Here is a 23,206-nt window from a genome sequence, read left to right on the forward strand (position 1 = left end):
GGGAAAGAGATGAGGAAATGCATTACAATGCAGTATGATGAGGGCTCAGATAATTCTATGTATCAGGTTCTTAGAAAAAGAAGTGACTATGGAGGGGAGGGGTGGCCGGGGAGGACTTCACAGATGACATGGGAACTGGAGCTTGAAGGAAGAATAGGATTTCATCAGGCAGCATGTGGGAGGAAGGATTCTTGGTAGAAAGAATATCTTGGTCAAGGGCATGGCTAGAACCATAGCTCAAGAGGTAGGGCAAGTATAGTGGGAAAAATAGATTAGGGCCCAATCTAGAAGGATCCTGTGTACTCTGCTAAGAATTCTAGACCTGTAAGCTCTGGGAGGTTTTGCGTGCGTGTGTATGTATTTGAAGCAGGGGGGTAGCATGATTAAAGTGGCATTGCTCAAAAATAACTGATATGAAGGATAGATTATGGATGGAAAAACTGGAGGGAGGGAAACCATTTGAGCTGCACTCATGGCTGCATCTGCAACCCCCACGTCCTCCTCCAGGGCTCCCTTTATCAATCAACCATTTACCCAGTTGCCCAAGAAAGAACCTTGAGGTCCTCCATGACACGTCCCTCTTTCTCACCCCTACATGTAATCTATCAATAAGCCTTGTTGGTTCTACTCCTAAGGTGTGTTTGAAATCTAGATTACCGCGACAGCCTCCTAACTGGTCACTCTATTACCACTGGAGTGCTTTTCTCCGATCTATTGGCTACACAAACGCCAGACTGATCACACACACACACACACACACACACACACACACATTAGGGACTGGATTGTGCCCCCCTCAAATTCATGTTAAATCCCTAACCCCTAATGTGACTATATTTATAATAAGGAAGTAATATTAAGGTTAAATGAGGTCATAAGGGTAGCGCTCTCATCCCGTAGGGTTAGTGTCCCTATAAGAAGAGGCATCTGAGCTTGCCTGCATGCTGTCTCTCTCTCTCTGTCTCTTTTCCTCTTTCTTTCCCCCCGGTGTTCATGTACTGAGGAAAGGCTATGTGAGAACAATGTAAGAAAGTGGCTGTTTGGAAGGCAGTGAGAGAGCTCCTACTAGAAACTGACTCTGCTGGACCTTGCTTTGGGACAACTGGCCTCCAGAACTGTGAGAAAATAAGTTCTGTTGTTTAAACCTCCCAGCCTGTGACATTTTGTTATGACAGCCAGAGCAGGCTAATACACACACACACACACACACACAGGCACATGCACGCGCACACACACACACATCACGCACATACCTAATTGTGGTTTTCCCTCGCTTAAAACCCTTCAGTGTCGCCCATTACTTGGTGCTTGGAAGTCTACATCCTTGCCATGGCCTACAAGGTCTTGTAACAACTGGCCTCACGGCTACCTTTCCAACCTCACTCTAGATCTCCCAGCTCCAGCCTTACAGTCTCTCCTTGAGTTCTTCAAAGGAGCACTGCTTTATTCTCGCCTGGGGCCTTCACACAGAGTGCTTCCTCAGCCAGGAAAGCTCTCCTTCTAGGCTCTCTGCCTACCTACTTGCCTCCACTTGGCCTTCAGAGCTCAGCTTTAATTTCACCACAGTCTTCCTGCTGCTCCCCCAGATTAGGGCAACCTCCATGTCATATGCTTTCAACTTTCTCTACTGCTACTTGGTAGCACTCATCTTGGTTGGATTTAAATAATTAATTTGGTAAGTGAGTTGTTTAACACTGTCCTCTGACTAAAATGTAAGCACTTAAATGCAGGAATTATGCCAATCTTTTTAGCCACTGGATCCCTGAGTGTGTGGCACAGAGTAAGCACACATTACTCGGATGAATGAGTGAGTGAATGAGACTATTGCAATGGGTCAGGCAAGAGCTGAGGTGGGTCTAAACCACAGCAGCGACACCATGGTGACGAGAATACAGTTGACAACTTGTTTCCCTTCCAAAAGCTTTAATGACTATATTCTGTATTTAAAAATGTTAGTAGTGTCAGGAAAAAATTTAATTAAGCCACGAAAAGTCATCTTCTCATGGTCATAACTCTTGGATAGTGCTACAAACTGAACTGTGTCCTCCCCCAAATTCGTATGTTGGAGCCCTACCATGCAGTGTGACTGTATTTGGAGATGGGGTCTTTGTAAGATACTTAGGTTTTTATGAGGTCTTGAAGCTGGGATCCTCATGGTGGGATTAGTAACCTTGTAAGAAAGAGACATCAGAGAGCTTGCTCACTCTCTCCTCTTCTTCCCATGTGAGGACAGAGAAAGAAGGCAGCTCTATACTAGCCAGGCCTTCACCAGAACCTGATCATGCTGGCATCTCGATCTTAGACTTCTAGCCTCCAGAACTGTGAGAAAATAAATTTCTGTTGTTTAAGCTGCCCAGGTGGATGTTATTTTGTTATGGCAGCCCAAGCTAATATCCTTAGCTCTGGCTTTGGCATTTGTCCTTGTTTATGTACTGTCTTGTGTAATTTTTCTCTAATTGTTTTTCGGGTACAGCTTCTGCCTCCCCACTAGGCTAAAAGTTCCTAGAAGTCACGGATCATGCCCTTTAAATCACCAGAAGCACCTACGACCGAATTGGGCACAAAGTGGTAGTCAGTACGTGCTTCTAGAAGGAATGGATGCAACTGCTCGGGGAGACCTGTTGAGTGTTCATAGCTAGAAAAGGTTACAGAGACTCTGGAATTGGTGTCAGCTTTGTCACAGATGTCTTAAGTGTCTCTAAACAAATTAGGACATTTCCCCCTTTCTATCCACTAGTCCCTTCGGCTGTGGTGTTTCTTCCCTCCCTAATGGAGTTTTGGTACGTCTTTATATAATCTAGTATTTTCAGCTCCTTTGTGAGGAAGCAGAGAGACGAGGTTTTTTGAGTCAGAAAGACCCGGGTTCAAAATCTAGCCTTGTCACTTACTAACGCTGCCTGGCGCATGGACCTTGTGCGAGGTGCTTCATACACATGGACTCATTCGATCTTCAGAGCCACCCTGCAAAGTGCATATGAGGATCACGGTCTTAGGCATGAGGAAACTGAGCCTCTGAGAGACTGGTCAAATTACCCAAGGTCCCACTGCTATTTAGAAGATCAGAATCCCAAACTGTTTGGCTCAAATGCCTATGTTCTTTCTACTGTGCTACAGGCTCCAAAAGAGGATAAAGGTTAACATCTAGAAGGAATAACTTCTTACACTGGATTTCACAAGACTCCATTCATCAGGGACAAAAGTCCTTGCCTTTCTTTGGGGAGAAAGAGAGCTGCCATCCTAATATTTAAGTAATGTAAGGACAGCTGGAATCAGATTTTTAAAAGGGACCCTGACCTCAAAAAGATTATGAGCCACTTTATTAGGCTGAAGGTACCATGGTGACTGTCTTCTTGACTTCTGTATTCTTAGAACCCACCACTGTGCTTGGCTCTAAGAGCCACTCTATAACTATTTCTAGAAAGAATGTACCCAGTGCAGTGCAGGGGCTGAAAGACAGTACGTTCTGTGGCCTGGCGTTGTGGCCTTTAGAAAAGTGTAACTATAGAGATTAGGCCGGAAAGAGCCAGTCACATAGCTGCCACTGTTTGGAACTGAAAAAGATATATTTCTGATACATCTTAGATTCACAGTGAAACAAGATTCCCTGGTGGGAATTTTCCCAAAGACTGGATCTGAAAACCCAACAAAAGGGTCACAAGTATACTTGTGTATAATTTGCAAATGGTTTATGTCTATGTACATTCTCTGTCATCTATTCCCTAGTGATTTTCAAGGCAAAAATTTATTACTGCCCTAAAGGTTATTGCATAATTTATAAAAGTAGTAAAAATTTATCTTCCCTTTTTTAACAAAAAAAGAATAGGCAGTACCATGTCACGCTGTCAAGGCGATTCAGGGCAGACAACCCATATCTTCCTTACTGCCTTATAGTGTTTGAGCAATCATGTTTCGGTTCCACTATAAAATGTAAAATGTGAGGTGTACTCGTCTATATTAGCCAGTATCACTGAAGTTCCTAGGATACCAACCCATATGTCATCGACACGAGGACTAGCCTGTTCGAATGGCACTTTGTGGGCTTTCCATTATATAGAGGCCTTCCAAATAGAAAGCTCTGTTACTGAGGATTCAAAGCAAGGGTAGTTGTCCCTGCTTCTTGTAAACACAATTAAGGTCCAGTAGCAGAGACATACTTCTCGAGAGTAGAGGAGGCTGGGGTGACAGAGAGCAGAACTGTGAACTTCCATTCCTAAGCCACGGGCAGAAGTTTTGCTTTGTAAGCTGATCCTTGACAGAGTAGTAATTTATAAATGGAAAGAGATATGGGACTCATCATTCAGCAAGCATTTATTGAGAGCCTGCTATGTGCAAGATACTAGATAAGCATCACAGCTTAATAAGGAGAACTTTCAAATCTATCGGGTCTTTTCTCGTCATTGCCTTAAAATATCATGCCCTATATTTAAAAATGGCAATGTAATCATGAGAAAAAAATCCAAACTCAACATCAGTACAACTTATATTTGTCCTCTCAAGTGACGGTAAAAAGAACTTTGCAACATGCTTTAATGAGCTTTTGCACATGCTGTTCCCTCTGCTTGGAATTCTCTTTCCTTCTCTCCTGTCTGCCTGGTGAAATCTTACCCATCCTTTAAGATATGGCTCAAATATCATCTCCTCTGAGAGTCTTCCCAATGCTCTCCTGAGAGAATTAATTGTTCTTTTCCCTACACTCACAAAGCTCTTGGCAGGGAACCTCAACTCTCACACCCCACCGTATTTTTTTTTTCCTTTCTCACACTTTACTCTGAGCTCCATAAGTCGGGAAACACTTCCGATTCATCTTGGTATCCCCAGCACCATGCCCATGTGTAGCAGTAGTCAGGAAATTATCGGTGACATTCCCTGACCACTTCGAAAAATAGATCTAATAACACATTACATAGAATGTTACAGAAACCTAACAAGACTTTGCACAGAGTATGCGTTTAATGAAGGTTTGCTAAAAGTGAGGCTTCTTTTAGATAAAGGCTATAGATAGCTATTCTTGCTAGCCCCTTCATGGTGCCAAGCAGCAAGCATCAGCCCTACCCAGACAGACATCCTTGTGATGTTCCAGGCATTGAATGGTACACATGCCCCAAACCATCACCACCACCCCCGGCTTGCCAGAGGGCATAAAATGTCCCAATATTAGTTACTCGTTGGGGCTCGGGCATTTGTTACAGAAGTTCCCTGTTGGATTGTTTTCGGACAGGAAAAATACATCAAAAGGCCCCTGAGAAGACTGCACCTTTCAGAGGACCTGTAGATCATTCATGACCCTTTCCTTCCAACCACAATCTGTAGTCCAGAGAGAATTCAGAACACATGAAAAAGTCCTAAAAAAAAAAGTCAAGACCAAGCACAATTTAAATTGTACCTTATAATCACAGTAGACAATCCCTGTCAGCTTAGACTTACACATTTTGGTGTTTGCAAAGTCTTGTGAGGCACAAATTTAAAGAAGGTAAAAAGATGGGTAAACATGAACATTTGTTTTGTATCACAGAACTAAAAAAATATAGAAACTTTGGCTTCTAACCATAGCCATTTGCAAAATCCTACTATGTTTCTCTGGTTGTGGGAGAGTAAAACCCTTTTTCTGTTCTGACAAGGGACGTGTAGAAGAAAACTCATTTTGTACGTTGAAAGATCTATATTCACGGGAAATACATCTATCTCATAGACTTTCAGTATGTAAAGACCAAATGCTTTTTTTTTTTTTTTTTTTTTTTTTTTTGGCCAATGCGGGTACATAATGGTCAATTACTCCCTTCTTGGCTGGAAACTTGTTAGGCAGACACCAGATTCCCTGAGCATGTTAGTGAAGAGTAATTGAGGTGATCCTTCCTTGATTTTCGAAATCAGGATTTTTTTTTGACTCATCAATCACTCAGGGAATTCTTATTCAGTGTAAGTAGTTTAACAAATTGGGTAGAAGGCCAAAGCTAAGATCTGTTGAATTCAGCTGGCACAAATAAGACTGGTCTAACTTCCCAATCATTGTTAGTGCTATCTGAACAGTAAAACAATCATGAGTCCAGAGAGAAGCCAAGTTCCTCAGGGCAACCCTCTTCTATCTCTGTTAGCTTGGGGAGGGATGGGTGAGAGAAGGACAATGCCAACACAAGCGGAACTGCACAGCGAAGAAAGAAAAGGAGGGCCAGAACAGTGGGTAAAAAGTTAACTTACTTCACTCAGACCACCACATTAGAGCCAGATGTGTCGAAAATGTTGGATGAGAAACACTGTTGTTAGTGATAGCATGAACAAACCCCTTTGTACTTTCCTCCCAATGTAGTATCATTCTGGGGTACAAGAAGTGTCCTTTTATTTCATTTCACATGTAGCACATTCTCAACAAGTTGAACCGTTTCTAATCTTGTGTAATTAGATAGGTCTCGCTACACCCCTCAGTTGAAGGATTTTATGAGCTGCCTTGTTCTGTCTCCCTTTTGGGACAGCTTCTTTGGGGCTGGAAAAGAACATTTGCTAACATCTCTTCCCTTCTGGCACCTGTCAGCTGGATGGGCTCTGGGAAAAGGAGGCTGGGGAGGGAAGGAGTGCAAAGTTCCTCCCTGCTATGCTCTGGTATTAGAGCCATCTTTGTCGCTACGTAGGGATTACTCTGTTCTGGAAACTGCTATTAAGTACAAGCTCAAAATAAACAATGGGCAGATGGGTGCATGGGAAGACGAAGTTCTTGTTTTTTAATTTAATTTATCATGAATTTCAAGGTTTTTTGTTCATGAAAAGTAGAGCCCGGGTGAGGTGCTAGCCAGAGGTGGATGTCCTTTACTACGGCCCAAGGATGCACAGTGGATGGGGTTTGGCTCTTTGATCTTGCTGTCCAGTTACTGTGGGCAGAGCCCAGCGCCGTATGCAGGGACCATGGCACAACTGCCTTCACCTCGCTACAGAGCAGACTCATACGGAGTCATTAGATATTCAACATCTGAACCAAAGGCTGTCTAAACACCAGGGCTTCTACTCCAATGCCGAAGTCATAACAGCATGTGGAAATTGAGAGTCTGTCCTTCAGAAAGGCTTTCCAGCCATCCCTCCCCCCAAAGCTTTCTTAGGGTCATGTCTTGACCATTTTGTGACATGTCTGTGAGGTTGCTGACTGGCAAGAGCTCTCCATGCATAGACCGGGAAATCCAAAATTATGGCTGATTTCTGCTTCTATTTTTTGGGACTTGTGCATGACGGATGACATGCAGGGCCTACCTCTCACCACAACATTCTGTGGTTTTTGTCGGATAATGAGAAAAGACAACTGAAGGAGTGCAGTATACAACAAAAATGAGTGAGTGACAGGGCCACCTGACCCCCGCCCCCCCCCCAGTACTTTACAGTTTATAAACTGCTTTCAGAGTGGTTCTTTCATGGCTAGGCACTGAACACTCCTATTTCACCAAAGCAACTGGACTGCAGAAATAAGAGCCAGGGTCCTGGCACAGTCATGGAGGCCCTGGATTTCTCACGCTGGGGGTGGGGCAGTGTGTGGGTAAGCACTTCACCTTCCAGGAATAGTACTGCTCTGAGACTCCTCTGTAGACTGACTGGAACGGAGATTAAGCTCAGGGTTCTCTTTGCATTCCATTTAGCAGTTTGCTCATGCTTCCACTGCGGATCAGGCTCAAGAATTCCTCTGCCAGCTGAGAATCTGAATGTTGCTTTGGCTGGAAGACAGTATCTTATTTATTCACATAAATCCCCTCCTCTTCTTGTCCCTGATTATTTTCACCCTAAACAGGGAAGGGGGGCAAATCATGGGAGCACTTGGGGACTGGACTGCAGCCGCCCTTGGCAATCTTTGTTAATCTTTGAGATTCTCACCAGCATCCACTAAACAACAGTGACTCACCCAGAGTAACACATAGTCTCTCTTTCCTTTAGAAAAGCCGTTCCTCAAAAGCGCTGCTAAGAAAAACAAAACAAAACAAAACAAAACAAAACAAAACAAAACAAAACAAAACAAAACTATAGTTCAAGGGAGAGAAAAAGCACTAAGAGCAAAATATTGCTTAAACAAGCCTGGAAGATTTCGAAGAAGGAGAGGGTGATGGTCTGCAAGTGAGGAAAAAGTGGCTTGTACATTTTACACTTCCTTTCCAGTTCCCAACTTGAGACTTAAACATCTTTTGGCCAAAGGAAGTTCTGACAGAGGAAGTTTGGTTACCCGAGCCCCGGCGCACTACTTGAAACTTCCCAGGAGCTCAGAGAGGTTTGCAGCTTGGCACCCCTGGCCAGAGGGGTGGAAGGGAGACAAACAGCGGGAAGGAGGACGAGTGACAAGCAGCTGCCACAAATGCCGCGGCCCCTCCGCTCCTTCTAGCCAGTTGTATAGACAGCTGTCTCTTTAATTTAACCCTTGGTCCATTCCCCAAATGACAAAGCTCATTTTGCTTATGCAAGTCTCTCTCGGTAGAGATAGTGGCTGTTCAGCGCAGAAAGAGATGTAGAGGTAAGGGAGGTTATGTGGGGGAAACTTGACAGAGACATTTTTTTCCCTCCGAACAGGCACATGAGGGAGGATGCCTAAGGGAGGCTTACGTAGAAAGAGATAAAACGCTCTGTAATCAGAGGTAGTCTGGAGGAGGGAGGCTGGGCTACGCAGGCATGGGGACAGTTTGCTTCTACTTCTATTTATATTCTCAAGGTTAACTGTGTAAATGGGAGTTTCTTACTCCAGAATGGCCATTTGTAGATGCACATTGGTTGGTTTTTCCACACCACGAAGAGAGCCAATTCAGCAAGACTTTCGACAACTCTGATCAGTAGAGAGGAGCTTAATTATTCGCCAACCTGGCGACTAGGAGTGTAGATAGGCAAACCATTTTCCCCTCAAGTGGACTTATCAATCGCAATCTTTGAGTGTTTAGACTGGCAGCGACTTTAAAGTGCATTCTAGTTAAACCCTGAAGGGGACTGGGGAGGAATGTGAGCCTGAGGCAGGGAAGTGAATCGCCCAGGGTCACATGAGCTAGTGAGGATGCCATTAGAAAGCAATGGTCTCTCTTTCACTAGCCCAGCGTTTTCCGTCCGCCCTCCCACCAGCCCACCTTCAGAGACCCCCAAACGTAGCCACAGTGGCAAAGTCTGTGTTTTTCTCCTGGCTATTTCCAATGCTATCTCGTGACAATGTTGGCAGCTCGGTGGCTAAGCACACCTTTGATCATAAGAGAAGGAGCGCTTCTTCCTACATTCCTGACCTAATGGAGGCAAGGCCATACACCGTTTGCAGCCTGCCTTTGGCTCCATAGCCCGCAGCCTAAGACTGGCGAGAAACAAAGGCAACACCGCTGCTGTGACCAGATGGTGGCTGCTTACAAGAGAGTCTCTCGCTCTTTTACCGGTCCCAGCCTGAAAGTTTCAGGAGAGGATTCTCCTCCATTCTTCGTTGAAAGAAACAATGCAATTTCACAGACTGCTTAATATATGTAAATCATATCTGTATGCAACTTCCACATGAAAAATACTTAATACATAAGTTATGAAGCATAATAATAAACCCTGGGCGCCCCCCAGCCACCTGAACAGAATATTACCAAGTCCCGTTGCAGCTCCCGGCAGGCTCCTCTCTGGCCCACCACCCTACCTACTCTGCTCCCGGACGTCCCCACTACCACGACCTTTTAAAAGTCACCCCCTTGCATTTCTCTGTAGTCTTCCTAGGTATACAAGTAGCTCTAAACAATGTACTCTTTAATTCTGCTTGAACGGTAAACGTTGGTATTGTACTCAACTTTTCTGCGATGTTGCTTTTATTCAAAACGGTGTCTGAGAACCTTGCACATTGTGATGTGCCGCAGTGGTTCACTCATTTTCGTTGCTGCCTAGTACTCCGTTGTGTAGGTCCTACCACAACAGAGACACACTGCTGTTGATGGACAGCTGTTGTTCCTAGTTATTTATTTACTTCTTTATTTGCTATGCTCAACAGTGTTGCTAGAAACTTTCTTGACAACACACTCGCCCAAGTTTCTCCAAGGCCTGTTTCTAGGGGTGGAATCAAGGAGTTGTAAAGTAGACCCATGTTCAAATTTGTTAGCTGATGTAAATTGTTTTCCAAAGTCGTTGCCCAGCATACACTCCCGCTAGAAGTGTGAGTGTTCCGCATTATCACAAAGTGCTCCACATCCTCCCTAACACTAAGTATTGTTTGATTTATGTTATTTTTTCCAATCTGGGTTAAAATGGAATTTTGTTTTGGGTTTCTTCGGGTCATTCGTTGTGGTTTTCGTTTGCATCTCCTCGAGTACTAATGAACTGCGCATCTTTTCGGAACGATTTCCTCTTCCGTGAAAGGCTTGTTCATATCGTTTTGCCACTTTTTCCCTGGATTTTCTTTTCTGTGTATCGGTACATAAAGTTTGCATATTTCAAATATTAATACATCGCCAGTTATATGAGTGCTAAGTATGTTCTTCTACTTTGTGACTTGTCTTTTCACCTTACGATTTTTGGCAAATGGAGTCACTTCAGTTTAGTGTCATTACATTTATTATTCTTTTCCTTTAGGGTTGGTGCTTTTTACATTGCTTTACAGAAATTCTCTCTGATCCCAAGATCACAGAGAAAATTTTCTATATCAGTGTTTCTCTGTGAGTGGGGAGGTGACGGGCATACGGGGCAGGACAATTCTCCTTTGTGTGGGGCTGCCTCTCACACTGCAGGACACTTAGCCTCCCTGGACCCTGGGGACCGAATGCCGTTAGCATCGTTTCCCTCATCATAACAAGCCTGAACCCTCCCAGACGTTTTCAAATGTTCCTTACTGGATGAACTGTCAGTTGAGAACCCCCAAGGTATATTTTCTTCTAAAAGTTTGAAGTATTTCATGCACTCAGAATTGATTTTCGTGTCTGATGTGAGGTGGGAATCTAATTTTATTATTTCCTTGTGGATAACCATTTTCCCCAACATCAGTTATTAAAGAGTTAATCCTTTCCCCCACTGATCTGCAATGCTACCTGTCATACATCAAATTTCCAAATAGGTATAGGTCTATTTTTGAGTTTTCTATCCTGGTCTCTTAGCCTATTTGTCAAACCTCTGTCCTATATTACACTCTTTTAAGTACTATAGCTGTATTCGGAATCTTAATATCCAACAGGATAAGTTTTTCTACTTTGCTGCTCTTCAAGAATGCCTTGGCTTTGTCTTTGCACTCCGATATAAATTTTAGAACTGGCTTGTCAAATTCCACGAAAAACCCTGGAGTAACACTGACTATGGTTGATTCAGGGAGAAAGGATATCTTTACAATACTGAGTAGCCCTACCTGTGAACAGGACACAGCTCTGTATTTCAACAGTTTTATAACTTCCTCCATAAAGGATCTCTGGCACATCTCTTATTAGATTTTCTTCATAGATAACTTCTATTTTTATCGCTACAGTATCTTTTTAAAATGGCATTCTTGGTTCTTGTTGTTGGTGTATAGAAATGAGACTTATCTTTCTACATTCTCTCTGAAATGTACTCCAATCAGACTTTTCCACTTAGCTCCATCAAAACTGCTCTTGGCAAGGTGACCCATGACTGCTCGGTTGCTAAATCCAATGGTCAAATCTCAGTCCTCATCTCCCTTGGTTTGTCAGCAGTATATGACACAGTTGATCACTACCTTCTCTTTAAAACACTTTCTTTACTTTGCTTCCAGGACGGCACACACTTTTGATTCTCTTCTTACCTCACTGGTTATTCTCTCTCAGTCTTCTTATTCTTTCTCATTTCCCCAACACTTCAATTATGGACTGTCCCTGGGGCCAGCCCTCAAACCTCTTCTCTTTTCTAGCTATCCACACTCCCTTGGTGATCCCATCCATTCTCATGGTTTTATATTCTATCTATATGTTAACACCCAATTTTGCAATGCTAGTTCAACTCACTGTCTGGATTAATCATTGTATATGCTATACACACGCAGATGACTGGTACACACACACATACACAAATGAGATATATATATATTTCTTTGACCTACTGCAATTCAACATGGCCGAACTGAACTCTAATTACCTGAAACTGTGCCTCCCACAGTCTTCTCTACCTCGGTTGCTCACTCCCACCATTCCAGTTGCTCAGAGCAAAATCTTTGAGTCCTTGCTTCCTCTCATACCACTCATGGTACGTCAGAGAATCCTCCTCACTCTACCTTCAAAATATACAGAGATTCATTTCACGTCTCATAATCTACACTGATACCACTCTAGTTCAAGCCACCATTATCTTTTCAAAAAACAGCTTTATTGAGGGGTGCCTGGGTGGCTCAGTCGGTTAAACGTCTTCAGCTCAGGTTGTGATCCTGGGGTCCTGAGATAGAGCCCCTGCATCTGGCTCGCTGCTCAGCGGGGAGCCTGCTTCTCCCTTTCCTCCCCTCTTGTGCTCTCTCTCACTATCTCTGTCTCTCTCTCTCTCTCTCTTAAATAAATAAATAAATAAATATCTTCTAAAAAACCAGCTTTATTGAGATATAATCTACATACCAAAAGATTCACTCTTTCAGTGTACAAGTCAATGTCTTTTGGTATATTCACAGCGTTATGTGACCGTTGCTACTAATTTTGTATTTTTGTTCCCCCTAAAAGAAACTAGTATTCATTAGCAGTCACTCTTTATCCCCTCACCTCATTTTGCCCTAGGCAACCACTAATGTACTTTTTGTCTTTATAGGTTTATCTATTCTGAACATTTCACATGGAATCGTATAATATATGGTCTTTACTTCAGGTACTTCATTCCTCTTTATTGCCAAATAATGTTCCGTTGTATGGATATACCACACCTTACTTATGCATTGATCAGTTAACGGACATTTAGGCTATTTCTACTTTTTGGCTAATACGAATAATGCTGCTATGAACATTTGTTTACAATTTTTTTGTGTGGGCATATGTTTTCATTGGGTATATACCTAGGAATGGAATTGCTGAGTCATAAGGTAACTCTACGTTTAATCTTTAGAAGAACTACCAGCCTGTTTTCCAAAGCAGCTGCACCATCTTACATTCCCACTGGAGGTGTATGTGGCTTCCATTTCTCCACATCTTTGTTACTGCTCATTATTATCTGTCATTTTTACTGTAGACATCCTAGTAGGTATGAAGTGGTATCTTGTGGTTTGGATTTGCACTTCTATAAGGATTAATGTTGTTGAAAATCTTTTCATGTCCCTGTTGGTCATTTGTATGTCTTTTTTTGTATCTACTTCTTATCCAGATCCTTTGCCTATTTTTAAATTGAATCATTTGTCTTTTATTATTGAGTTGTAAGGGTTTTTGTATTTTACATATTTTAGATACAAGTCCTATGTCAGATATATGATTTGGCAAATATTTTCTCCCATTCTAGGAGTTGTCCTCCCATATACTTGAAGATATCATTTGTAGCAGAGAAGAATTTTAACTTTGATGAAGTCCAATTTATCTATTTTTTCTTTTGTTGCTTATGTTTTTGGTGTTGTATTGCCTAATACAAGGTCGTGAAGATTTACACCAATGTTTTCTTCCGAGAGTTTTATAGTTTTGGCTCTTACGTTTAGTTCTTTGATACATTTTGAGTTAATTTTTATATGTGATGGGAGGTAAAGGTCCAACTTCATTCTTTTGCTTGTTGTCTCAACACCATTTCTGTGATTTCTGAAAAGACTATTTTTTTTCCTGTACTGAGTTGTCTTGATCTATCTCTATCCTCATGTCAGTACCACACTGTTTTGATTACTTTAGCTTTGTTTTAAGTTTTGAAATCTGAAATAATCATCTCATAAATTTGTTAGGAGTGTTCTTTTCTATTTTTTGGAAGAGTTTGAAAGGATTGCTTTTGATTTTTCTTTAAACATTTGGTAGAAATTACCAGTGAAGCCATGTGATCTTGCACCTTTCTTTGGTGGGAGGGTTTTGATCATTAATTCAATCTGTTTAATTGTTAAAGACCTGTGCAGAGTTTCTATTTCTTCTTGAGTCTTCAGTTTTGGTTGTCTGTGCCTTTCTAGGAATTTCCCCATTTCATGTAGGTTATGTGATTTGTTGGCATACAATTATTCAGAGTATTCCTCTTATAATCCTTTTTTCACATAGTTACAAAATTTTTTTCTTGTGATGAGGACTTTTAAGATCTACTGTCTTAGGAACTTTAACATATGTAACACAGTATTATTAACTATAGTCACTGTGCTGCAAATTACATCTCCATGACTTATTTATTTTAAAATTGGAAATTTGCACCTTTTGATCTCCTTCACCCATTTTGCCCACACCCCTCCTCCTTTGGCAACCACCAATCTGTTCTCTGAGCTTTTTAAAAAAGATTCCATGCAAAGTGAGATTATATGGTATTTGTCTTCCTCTCTCTGACTTATTTCACTTAGCATAATGCTCTCCAGGTCTATCCATATTGTTGCAAATGGCAAGATTTCATTCTTTTTAATGGCTGAATAGTATTCCCGTGTGTGTGTGTGTGAGAGAAAGAGAGAGAGAGAGAGAGAGAGAGAGAGAGAGAGAACAACCTAAGTGTCCACTGATGGATGAATGGATAAAGAACATGTGATACATATATTCAAATTAGTGTATTAATTTTCTTTGGATAAATACCCAGAAGAATACCCATGAATTGCTGATCAAATGGTAGTTCTATTTTTATTCTAATGAACGTCTGTGCTGTTTTCTGCACCAACTTCCATTTCCACCAAGAGTGCAAAAAGGTTTCCTATTCTTCACATTCTCTCCAACACTTGTCATTTCTTGTCTTTTTGATAAGACATCCTAACAGACATGAGGTGGTATTTCATTGTGGTTTTGATTTGCATTTCCCTGATGATTAGTGATGTTGAGCACTTTTTTTTAGGGGGGTACTTGTTGGCCATGTCTATGTATTATCTGGAAAAAAATCTCTATTCAGGTTCTCTGCCCATTTTTTAATCAAATTGGTTTTTTTTTGCTATTGAATTGTAATATGATCCTTTTTATTTCTGTAAAATTGGTAGTAATGCCTTGACTTTCATTTCTGATTTTAGTAATTTGAACTTGTCTCTTTTTCCCCTGGTCCATCTACTTAAAGGTTTGTCAATTTTGTTGGTATTTTCAAAGAATAACTTCCAGTTTCATTTATTTTCTCTATTTTTTTCCTATTCTCTATTTCATTTACTCCCTCTCTAGTCTTTTTTCTTTTAAAGATTTTATTTATTTATTTATTTATTTATTTATTTATTTATTTAACAGAGAGAGAGAGAGAGAGAGAGAGAGCACAGGCACAAGCAGGGGGAGTGGCAGGCAGAGGGAGAGGGAGAATTAGGCTCATTACTGAGCAAGGAGCCTGATGCAGGGCTCGATCCCAGGACCCTGGGATCATGACCTGAGCCAAAGGGAGACACTTAACCGACTGAGCCACCCAGGCACCCCCCCCCATTCTTTTAAATATCCTTCCTTCTGTTTGCTTTGGGTTTACTTTTCTTTTCTTTTTGGGGTTTCATAAGGTGAAAGGTTAGGTTGTTGATTTGAGATCTTTCTTTTTAACATAGGGGTTTTTAGCCACAAATTTCCCTCTGAGCACTGTTTTGGCTGCATCCTGGAAGTTCTGGTATGTCATTCCTTCATTTTCACTCATCTCAAAGTATTTTCTTTTTTTTTAAGCTTTTATTTATTTATTTGAGAGAGAGCGAGCAAGAGAGAGAGAGCACAAGCAGGGCGAGGGGCAGAGGGAGAGGGAGAAGCAGACTCCCCTGCTGAGCAGGGAGCCCAACACGGGGCTCAATCTCAGGACTCTGGGATCATGACCTGAGCCAAAGGCAGATGCCTAACTTTGCCACCCAGGTGCCTCTCAAAGTATTTTCTGATTTCCCTTGTGATTTCTTCTTTGACCCATTGGTTATTGAGGTTTCTTAATGTTAGTACTGTTAAATTTCCACATATTTGTGAATTTTCAAATTTCCTTTTGTTATTGATTTCTACTTTCATCCCATTGTGGTCCGAAAACATACTTTGTATGATTTCACTCTTTCTATGCTTTATGACCTAGCCTATGGTCTATTCTAGAGACTAATTCATGTACACACGAGAAGAGTGTGTATTCTGCTATTTTTCAGTGGAGTATTCTTTTTTTTTTTTTTAAGATTTTATTTATTTATTCGACAGAGATAGAGACAGCCAGTGAGAGAGGGAACACAAGCAGGGGAAGTGGGAGAGGAAGCAGCAGGCTCACAGCAGAGGAGCCTGATGTGGGGCTCGATCCCATAACGCCAGGATCACGCCCTGAGCCGAAGGCAGACGCTTAACCGCTGTGCCACCCAGGCGCCCCTCAGTGGAGTATTCTTAGATGAATGTCAAGTCTAGTTTAGTGTTGTTCAAGTATTTTATTCCCTTGATCTTTTGCCTAGTTGTTCTATCCATTATTGAAAGTGAGTACGAAATTCTCAAATCATTATTGTTTGTCTATTTCTCCCTTGCACTCTGTCCGTTCTGTCAAGTATTGCTTCATGCATTTTGGGGCTTTGTTGTTAGGTGATGTATTTTTATAATTGTATCTTCCTGACAGATTGACTCTTTTATCATTATGAAATGTCCCTCTTCATTTCCAGTAATTTTTTTTTGTTATAAAGTCTATTTTTTGATGTTAGTTTCACCACTCCAGCTTTTAAATGGTTATTGTTTGTATGGTGTATCATTTTCCTTTTTTTACTTTCAACCTTTTTGTATCTTTGAATGGAAACCATGCCTCCTGTAGACAGCATATTGTTGGATCTTGTCTATTTTTAATCCAGTCAGACAATATTTGTCTTTTGGCTGAATGTTTAATTTACTCACATTTAGTATTATTGATGTGTCTGAATTTACATTGCCATTTTGCTTTTGTTTTCTATATGTCATGTTTTTTTGGTTTTTGTTATCTTCCTTTGTATTGGGTGAATATTTTCTTAACATTTTGATTCCTTTCATGATTTTTAAATTCTTTATTTCTGAGTTATTTTCTTAGTGGTTTCTCTAGGGCATATATGTATATCATATTAGAGTCTACTTTAGATTTATATTGACTTAGTTCCAGTGAAATACAGACATTTTAAATAGCTTCATTGCCTCCCCCTCTTTTTAATATTATCATTATACATACATATATGTCTGTATATGTTACAAATCCAACAATCCATTGCTGTAATTATTACTTTGTGTAATTTTCTCTTTAAAAAGGCTGATGAGAAAAGAAAGGAAAACAAATACATATTTTAAGTGTTTATTAATATTCTTATTTGCTTTTCTGGTCCTTTTCATTTCTTCCTGTGGATTTGAGTTACTATCTAGTGTCATTTTCTTATTCCAATCAACTTTGTTCCCATCCCTCTCCTTTATGCTGTTATTGCCAAATATATTGTATTTCTGTATATTACAGTTCCAACACTTTTATGCAATTGCTTTTTAAATCAATCAAGAGAGGAAAGAGGAATAAATATGCAATTATATGGTCTTTTCTAATTATTCACATAATTACTTTCAACAGATTTCTTTGTTTTTCGTATGGATTCACATTACTGTCTGACATCAGTTGCTTTTAGCCACAAGAAACTTTATTTAGTATTTCTTTTAAGAAAGGTATGCTAGCAGTGAATTCTCTCAGGGTTTTTTTTTTCTTATTTGGGAATGTCTTTATTTCACTTTCATTATTGCTCAATATATAATTCTTGGTGTTTTTTTTGAAAAACTTTCAATGGTTTGACTATACCATCCTACCGCCTTCTTGCCTCCATTGTTTCTCATAGGAAGTCAGTTATTAATCTTATTGGGGTTCCCGTGCACATAACGAGTCTTTTTTTCTATTCCTGTTTTCACGATTTTCTCTTTGTCTTTCAGCGTTTTACTGTGATGGTTCTGGGTACGATCTCTTTGTCTTTACTGAGAATTATTTGAGTTTCTTGGGGGTATAGATTGATGTTTTTCATTAAATTTGAGAGGTTTTCAGCAATTATTTCTTTGAATATCTTTTTCTGTCCTTTTTGCACTCTCCTCTCTTTCCAGTACTACCATTATGCATATGTTGATGCACTCAGCTATATCCTACATTTCTTTGAGGCTCTGTTCATCTTTCTTCATTTTTTCTCTATTCTTCAGATTGCATAATTTCTATTGATATATCTTCAAGTTCACTGATTCTTTCTTCTGCCAACTCAAATCTACTGTAGCTGCCTTCTAGCAAATTTTCATTTGTTATTGTACTGTTCAGTTACGGAATATCCTTTTAGTTCTTTTTTATAATTTCCATCTCTTTGTTGATAATCTATATTTGTTGAAACATTCGCATCATACCACCCTTTACTTCTTTAAGCATGGTTATGTTTAGTGCTTTGAACATACTTATAAGAACTGCTTTGAAATCTTTGTCCGCTAAGTTTACTGTCTAAGCCTCTTCAAAGATTGTTTTCACTGCTTCTCTTTTTTTTCCCCCTCTGTGTATGGGTCACGCTTCCCTGTTTTTTTTTTTTTTTTTGCATGTCTTGTAATTTTTTGCTGAAACCTGGACATTTGAGATAATATATGGTAGGAATTCTAGAATACTGATTCCCCACCTCATCCCAGAGGTGATGTTTGTTAATTGCTTGGTTATTTGTTTAATAACTTGAATGAACTTTGTGAAGTTTATCCTCCCTGAAGTGTGAAGCTTCTGATGTTTCTGCTCAGATTTTCTCCCTTGTTGTTTTTTTTTTTTAAGATTTTATCTATTCATTTGTCAGAGAGAGAGAGAGAGAGAACGAGCACAAGCAGGGGGAGCAGCAGGCAGACGGAGAGGGAGAAGCAGGCTCCCCACTGAGCAGGGAGCCCGATGCGGGACTTGATCCCAGGAGCCTGGGACCATGACCTGAGCCAAAGGCAGATGCCTAACCAAGTGAGCTACCCAGGCACCCCTTTCTCCCTTGTTTTTATCTTTTAGCCTGACTACCCTGGGTTGGCACAAGCCACTTATTGTCAAGGTTGTGTGTAAGCCTCCTAAACTACTAAGATTTTTAACCTTAATCATTGGATCTTTGTGATTTGGAGGCTGTTTTCATAGTGCAGGGAGTTTATATTTTTTTGCCCCCTGTTCAACCAGGGACTAGCAGAGTAAAAACTAGAGTTCTTACGGTAATCTACATGGCCTTACATTTCTGGCTCCTTGTTAAATCTCTGACCTCATCATCTACTATTCTTCCTCTCATTCACTCAAATCCAGACACGCTGTTCTTGCTCTTCATCCAACAAGTCAGGCACACTCCCAATACTACCCCTGTGTGGTTTTGGTATTAAGGTTATATTAGTCTCACAGAATGAGCTTGGAAATGTTCCTTTTTCCCTACTCTTTGGAACAATTTTCATAATATTGGAATTAATTCTTTTCTGAATATTTGACAAAACCATCTAGACTTAGTGGTTCTCCTTCTGGGAATATTTTAATTACTGACTGAATTTATTTAATGCTTATATAACTACTCATGTTTTCTATTTCTTTTTGAATCAGTTTTGGTACTTACCTTTTTCTAGTTATTTGTTCATTTGGTCTACACTTTTAAAATTTTGACATGAAGTGGTTCAAAGTATTCTCTTACTAAAATTTTAATCTACAACATCTGTAGGAATGTCACCCTTTCCTAACAATGTTTAAGTGGACCTTATTTCTTTCTCTTTTTTTCTTGATCAATATTCCTCAAGTTTGTCAATTTATTTTTCTTTTAAAATAACTAATTCTTGGTTTTGGTGATCTTTTCTACATTGTTTTCTATCTTAATACATTTTTCTTTTGTGTCTTTCTTTGGATTTATTCTATTGTTCATTATCTAACTTCTTAAGTTGAAGGTTAAAAGCTCATTAACTTTCAATCTTTCTTCTTTTATCCAACACAGCTATAAACATCCCTCTAAACACTACTTTAGGTGCAATGTAAAAGCTCATTTCTAAATACTTTCTAATTTCCATTAAGATTTCTTCTTTGACCCAAAGGGTTGTATAAAAATGTGTTTTTAAATTTCCAAAAGTGTCTTTTAGGGAAGGACTATATATTTAAATTTATTTATATTGCCTTATTCTGTGCCATGGGTTCCACTTTTGCTGTGTTTTTCCCCCCCTTTTGAATTAACTGACTCCCCCCCCCCAGTCCATTTTTCTTCTGTTGGTTTGAAAGATACTCATTCTTTTTCTATTTTTTTAGTGGCTACTCTTGAAATTCAAACATGTTTACTTTAATTCAAAAAAATCTAGAGTTAAGATATTTTGCCCTCTTTGCAAGGGCACACTTAGAATGCTTTGATTCTCATTTTCAACAACAACATGATTTGCTATTGTGAAGCCTTTTAAATCTGTGTTTTTTGTCTTCTTTTAATCCCACAAATTATAAATTATTAATATTACCCACATGTTTAACTTTTTCTTTCTATTTAACATTCCTTCTTATATCTCAGAACTTCCTTTTTGGATAATTCTCCTTATTTAGTAACAAATGGTGACAATGTCTTTCAAAAGTTTTTAATATTAAAATGTTTTCATGTTGCCTTTATCCTCCAAAGATAGTTTCACAGAATATATAACTCTAAGATAAAAATTATTTTCTCTAAGCATTTTCAACATTATATTCTAACCTGGTTTCCACTGTTGCTATTAGTCTAATTGTTGTTCTTCTGTACATGATTGGTCTTTTCCTTCCAGCTTGTTTTAAGACTTTTATCGTTGTCTCTGGTGTTCTGCAGTTCAATTCTGAGGCATGTAAATATTCATTTCTTTTTATTTATCCTGTCTGGAATTTCTTAGGCTTCCTGAATCTACAGATTGTTGCTTTTTGAAAATTCTGGAAATTTTTCAGCTATGATTTATCTGAGCATTTCTTCCTCTCTCTATTATTTCTTCTTAGAATTCTAAAGAGATTTATGTTGGATCTTCTTGCTCTACTTTCTGTATTTCTTCATCACTCATATTTTTCATCTCTTTGTATTTCTGTGCTATATTCTGTGATTTTTTTCAGATCTATTTTTCAGTTTCCTAATTTCTCTTCAAGTGATGTGTAAACCTTCACTGAGGTTTCTAAGGTCAATTATATTTTTCATTTCTAGGTATTATACTTTTTTTTTTTTCAAATCTAGCTGGTTATTTTTTTGTCTCTTGCTCTTTGCTCTGTACTCTTTTATTTCTTTAAATGTGTTTAACATATGTATTTTATATTCTGTATATAATTTCAATATCTAAAATCTTTGTGAGTCTGGTTGTTTTTTTTTTCCCCCTGTTGATTTCACCCCACTGGTAGTTGGTTTTCTTGTGTAAATTGTGACTCGATGGTGAAGTGCTGCTTGTCAGAACTCTCTGGGGGGATTTCCATGAAGCTTGGGAGCAAGGCTGCTTTCTCCCATGGAAGATTTCCATTTGATTTTTCCTGGTGCTTGAGGTATCACAGACTTATGTCCACTTTAAATTACAATTCTTGGCTTGTGGCTTTTTGGACTAGTCACATGATACATATTTAGGCTCCAAACTCAGGTGCCACAAAATCTCAGGAAGGTATGTTTTTATTTTAAATTCCACCCAAGGCTGATACTTAGACAAAAAAATTTTCCGTACTGGCTCTTCCTTCCCTCTAGCTCTAGACCTGTGCTGTCAAATCACTAGCCACATATAACTATTAAGTTTAAATCAACTGAAATAAAATAAAAATTCAGTTCCTCAGTTTCACTAGCCACATTTCAAGGGCTCAGTAACCACATGTGGCTAGAGGTTGCCAGATATAGGACATTTCTATCATCAGAGAAAGTTTTATTGAATAGTGCTGCTTTAGAATATTTTGATCTACATATGCCCCCAGGGTATATGTAGATCTTCAGAGCTAGGTTAGATATCCTAGAACAAAGTCTTGGCAATCTGTGTTTTTAGTCTGTATGCTCTCAACGATGTCCAAGTCCTAATCTCTAGAACGTGTGAATATGCTACCTTGTACACATGATTCATTTAAGTATCTTGAGATGGGGAGATTATCCTGGATTATATGGGTGAGTTCAATGTAAGCACAAGTGTCCTCATAAGGGAAATAAGAAAGCAGAAAAGACACAGTCAGAGAGGTGATGTGGTGACAGAAACAGAGGTTGGAGTGATGCACTTTGAAGATGGAGTGAGGAGACACAAGTCAAGGAATGAAGGAGGTCTCCAGGAGCTGGAAAAGGCAAGGAAACAGATTATTCCCTAGAACCTCCAGAAGGAATGTAGTCCTGTGACCCATTTTAGACTTCTAACCTCCTGGACTGTAGAAGAATAAATTTGTGTTGCTTTAAATCATTAGGTTTGTGATAATTTGTTAAGGTTGTGATAAGAGACTGAAACAAACTATGAAAGGGACCAGTTTAGAAAGGCTTTGTTTTAATATACCAGAAACATGTGGCTGCCTGATGGCACTAAGTTATCATTATTACATCTCCTCATTTCCCCTTCCTATATTTCTACTTGGCTCTAAGGGTACGAGGCCCATGGCAAACAGAAATTTTAAGGGGAGAATGATATAAGAATCTATACTCTCGTTCATTTACTCAATAAATATAAATATATACTGAGCACTTATCATGATGCAAGCACTGGTTTAGGTGCATGACATATGTTAATGAATAAGAAAGAAAAATTCCCATCCTCAAGAAGCTAAAATTCTAGAGGAGGAACAGAATTGATGAATAATAAACATAATAAATAAGTAAGTTACACAGTATGTTGGCAGATGATTATTGCCACAGGTGAAATAGAAATAGTAACAGGGTGATTGTGAGTGGCCAGGGAGAGGGGATGAGCAGCTGCAGTATTAAATATGGTTGTCAGGGTATGTCTCATTGAGAAAGTGGCAACTGAGCAAAGACTTGAAGAAGTGAGGGAGTTCGTCATGTGGACATCAGGGGGAAAAGTATTCTAAGCAGAGGGAACATCCAGTGCAAAATACTGAAGTGGGAGTTTGCCTGGTGCCTTCCAAGAACAGCAAGTAGGCCAGTGTGGTGGAAAACAGAGTAGCAGGAAATGAGATCACAGAACTTATACAGGCCAGATCTTGTGCGGCATTGTAGGACTTAAGCTTGACATTGAGGATGACCCCAGAGTTTTTGGGTAGACAACTGTACAATTAGCGTAAGTCTCAGAATACACAGGAAAGGATACAGCTATTAGAAAATGAATAAGTTTCTAGATGCTCTGAGTGGCAAGCTGACTTGGTTCTGAGCACTGCA

General features: G+C 39.7%; 1 protein-coding gene across 7 annotated transcripts in view; it reads right to left on the reverse strand.

The window, feature by feature from the left end:
* The window catches only part of HDAC8 (histone deacetylase 8), a 213,078-nt gene that overhangs the window by 60,492 nt on the left and 129,380 nt on the right, over positions 1-23,206 (reverse strand). For 2 of the 7 annotated variants that reach the window (XM_044379337.3, XM_048213404.2), the window contains one exon: positions 15,625-22,158. The exons of the other annotated variants lie outside the window; for them this stretch is intronic. In XM_044379337.3, the coding sequence (XP_044235272.1) occupies positions 22,132-22,158 (27 nt within the window). In that variant the 3' untranslated portion in view covers positions 15,625-22,131. Of the gene's footprint in view, positions 1-15,624; positions 22,159-23,206 lie in introns of those variants that run through there. 7 annotated transcript variants of the gene reach the window in all.

This window comes from Ursus arctos, chromosome X (genome assembly GCF_023065955.2).
Source record: "Ursus arctos isolate Adak ecotype North America chromosome X, UrsArc2.0, whole genome shotgun sequence".
In the NCBI taxonomy this organism is placed as follows: Eukaryota; Metazoa; Chordata; class Mammalia; order Carnivora; family Ursidae; genus Ursus; species Ursus arctos.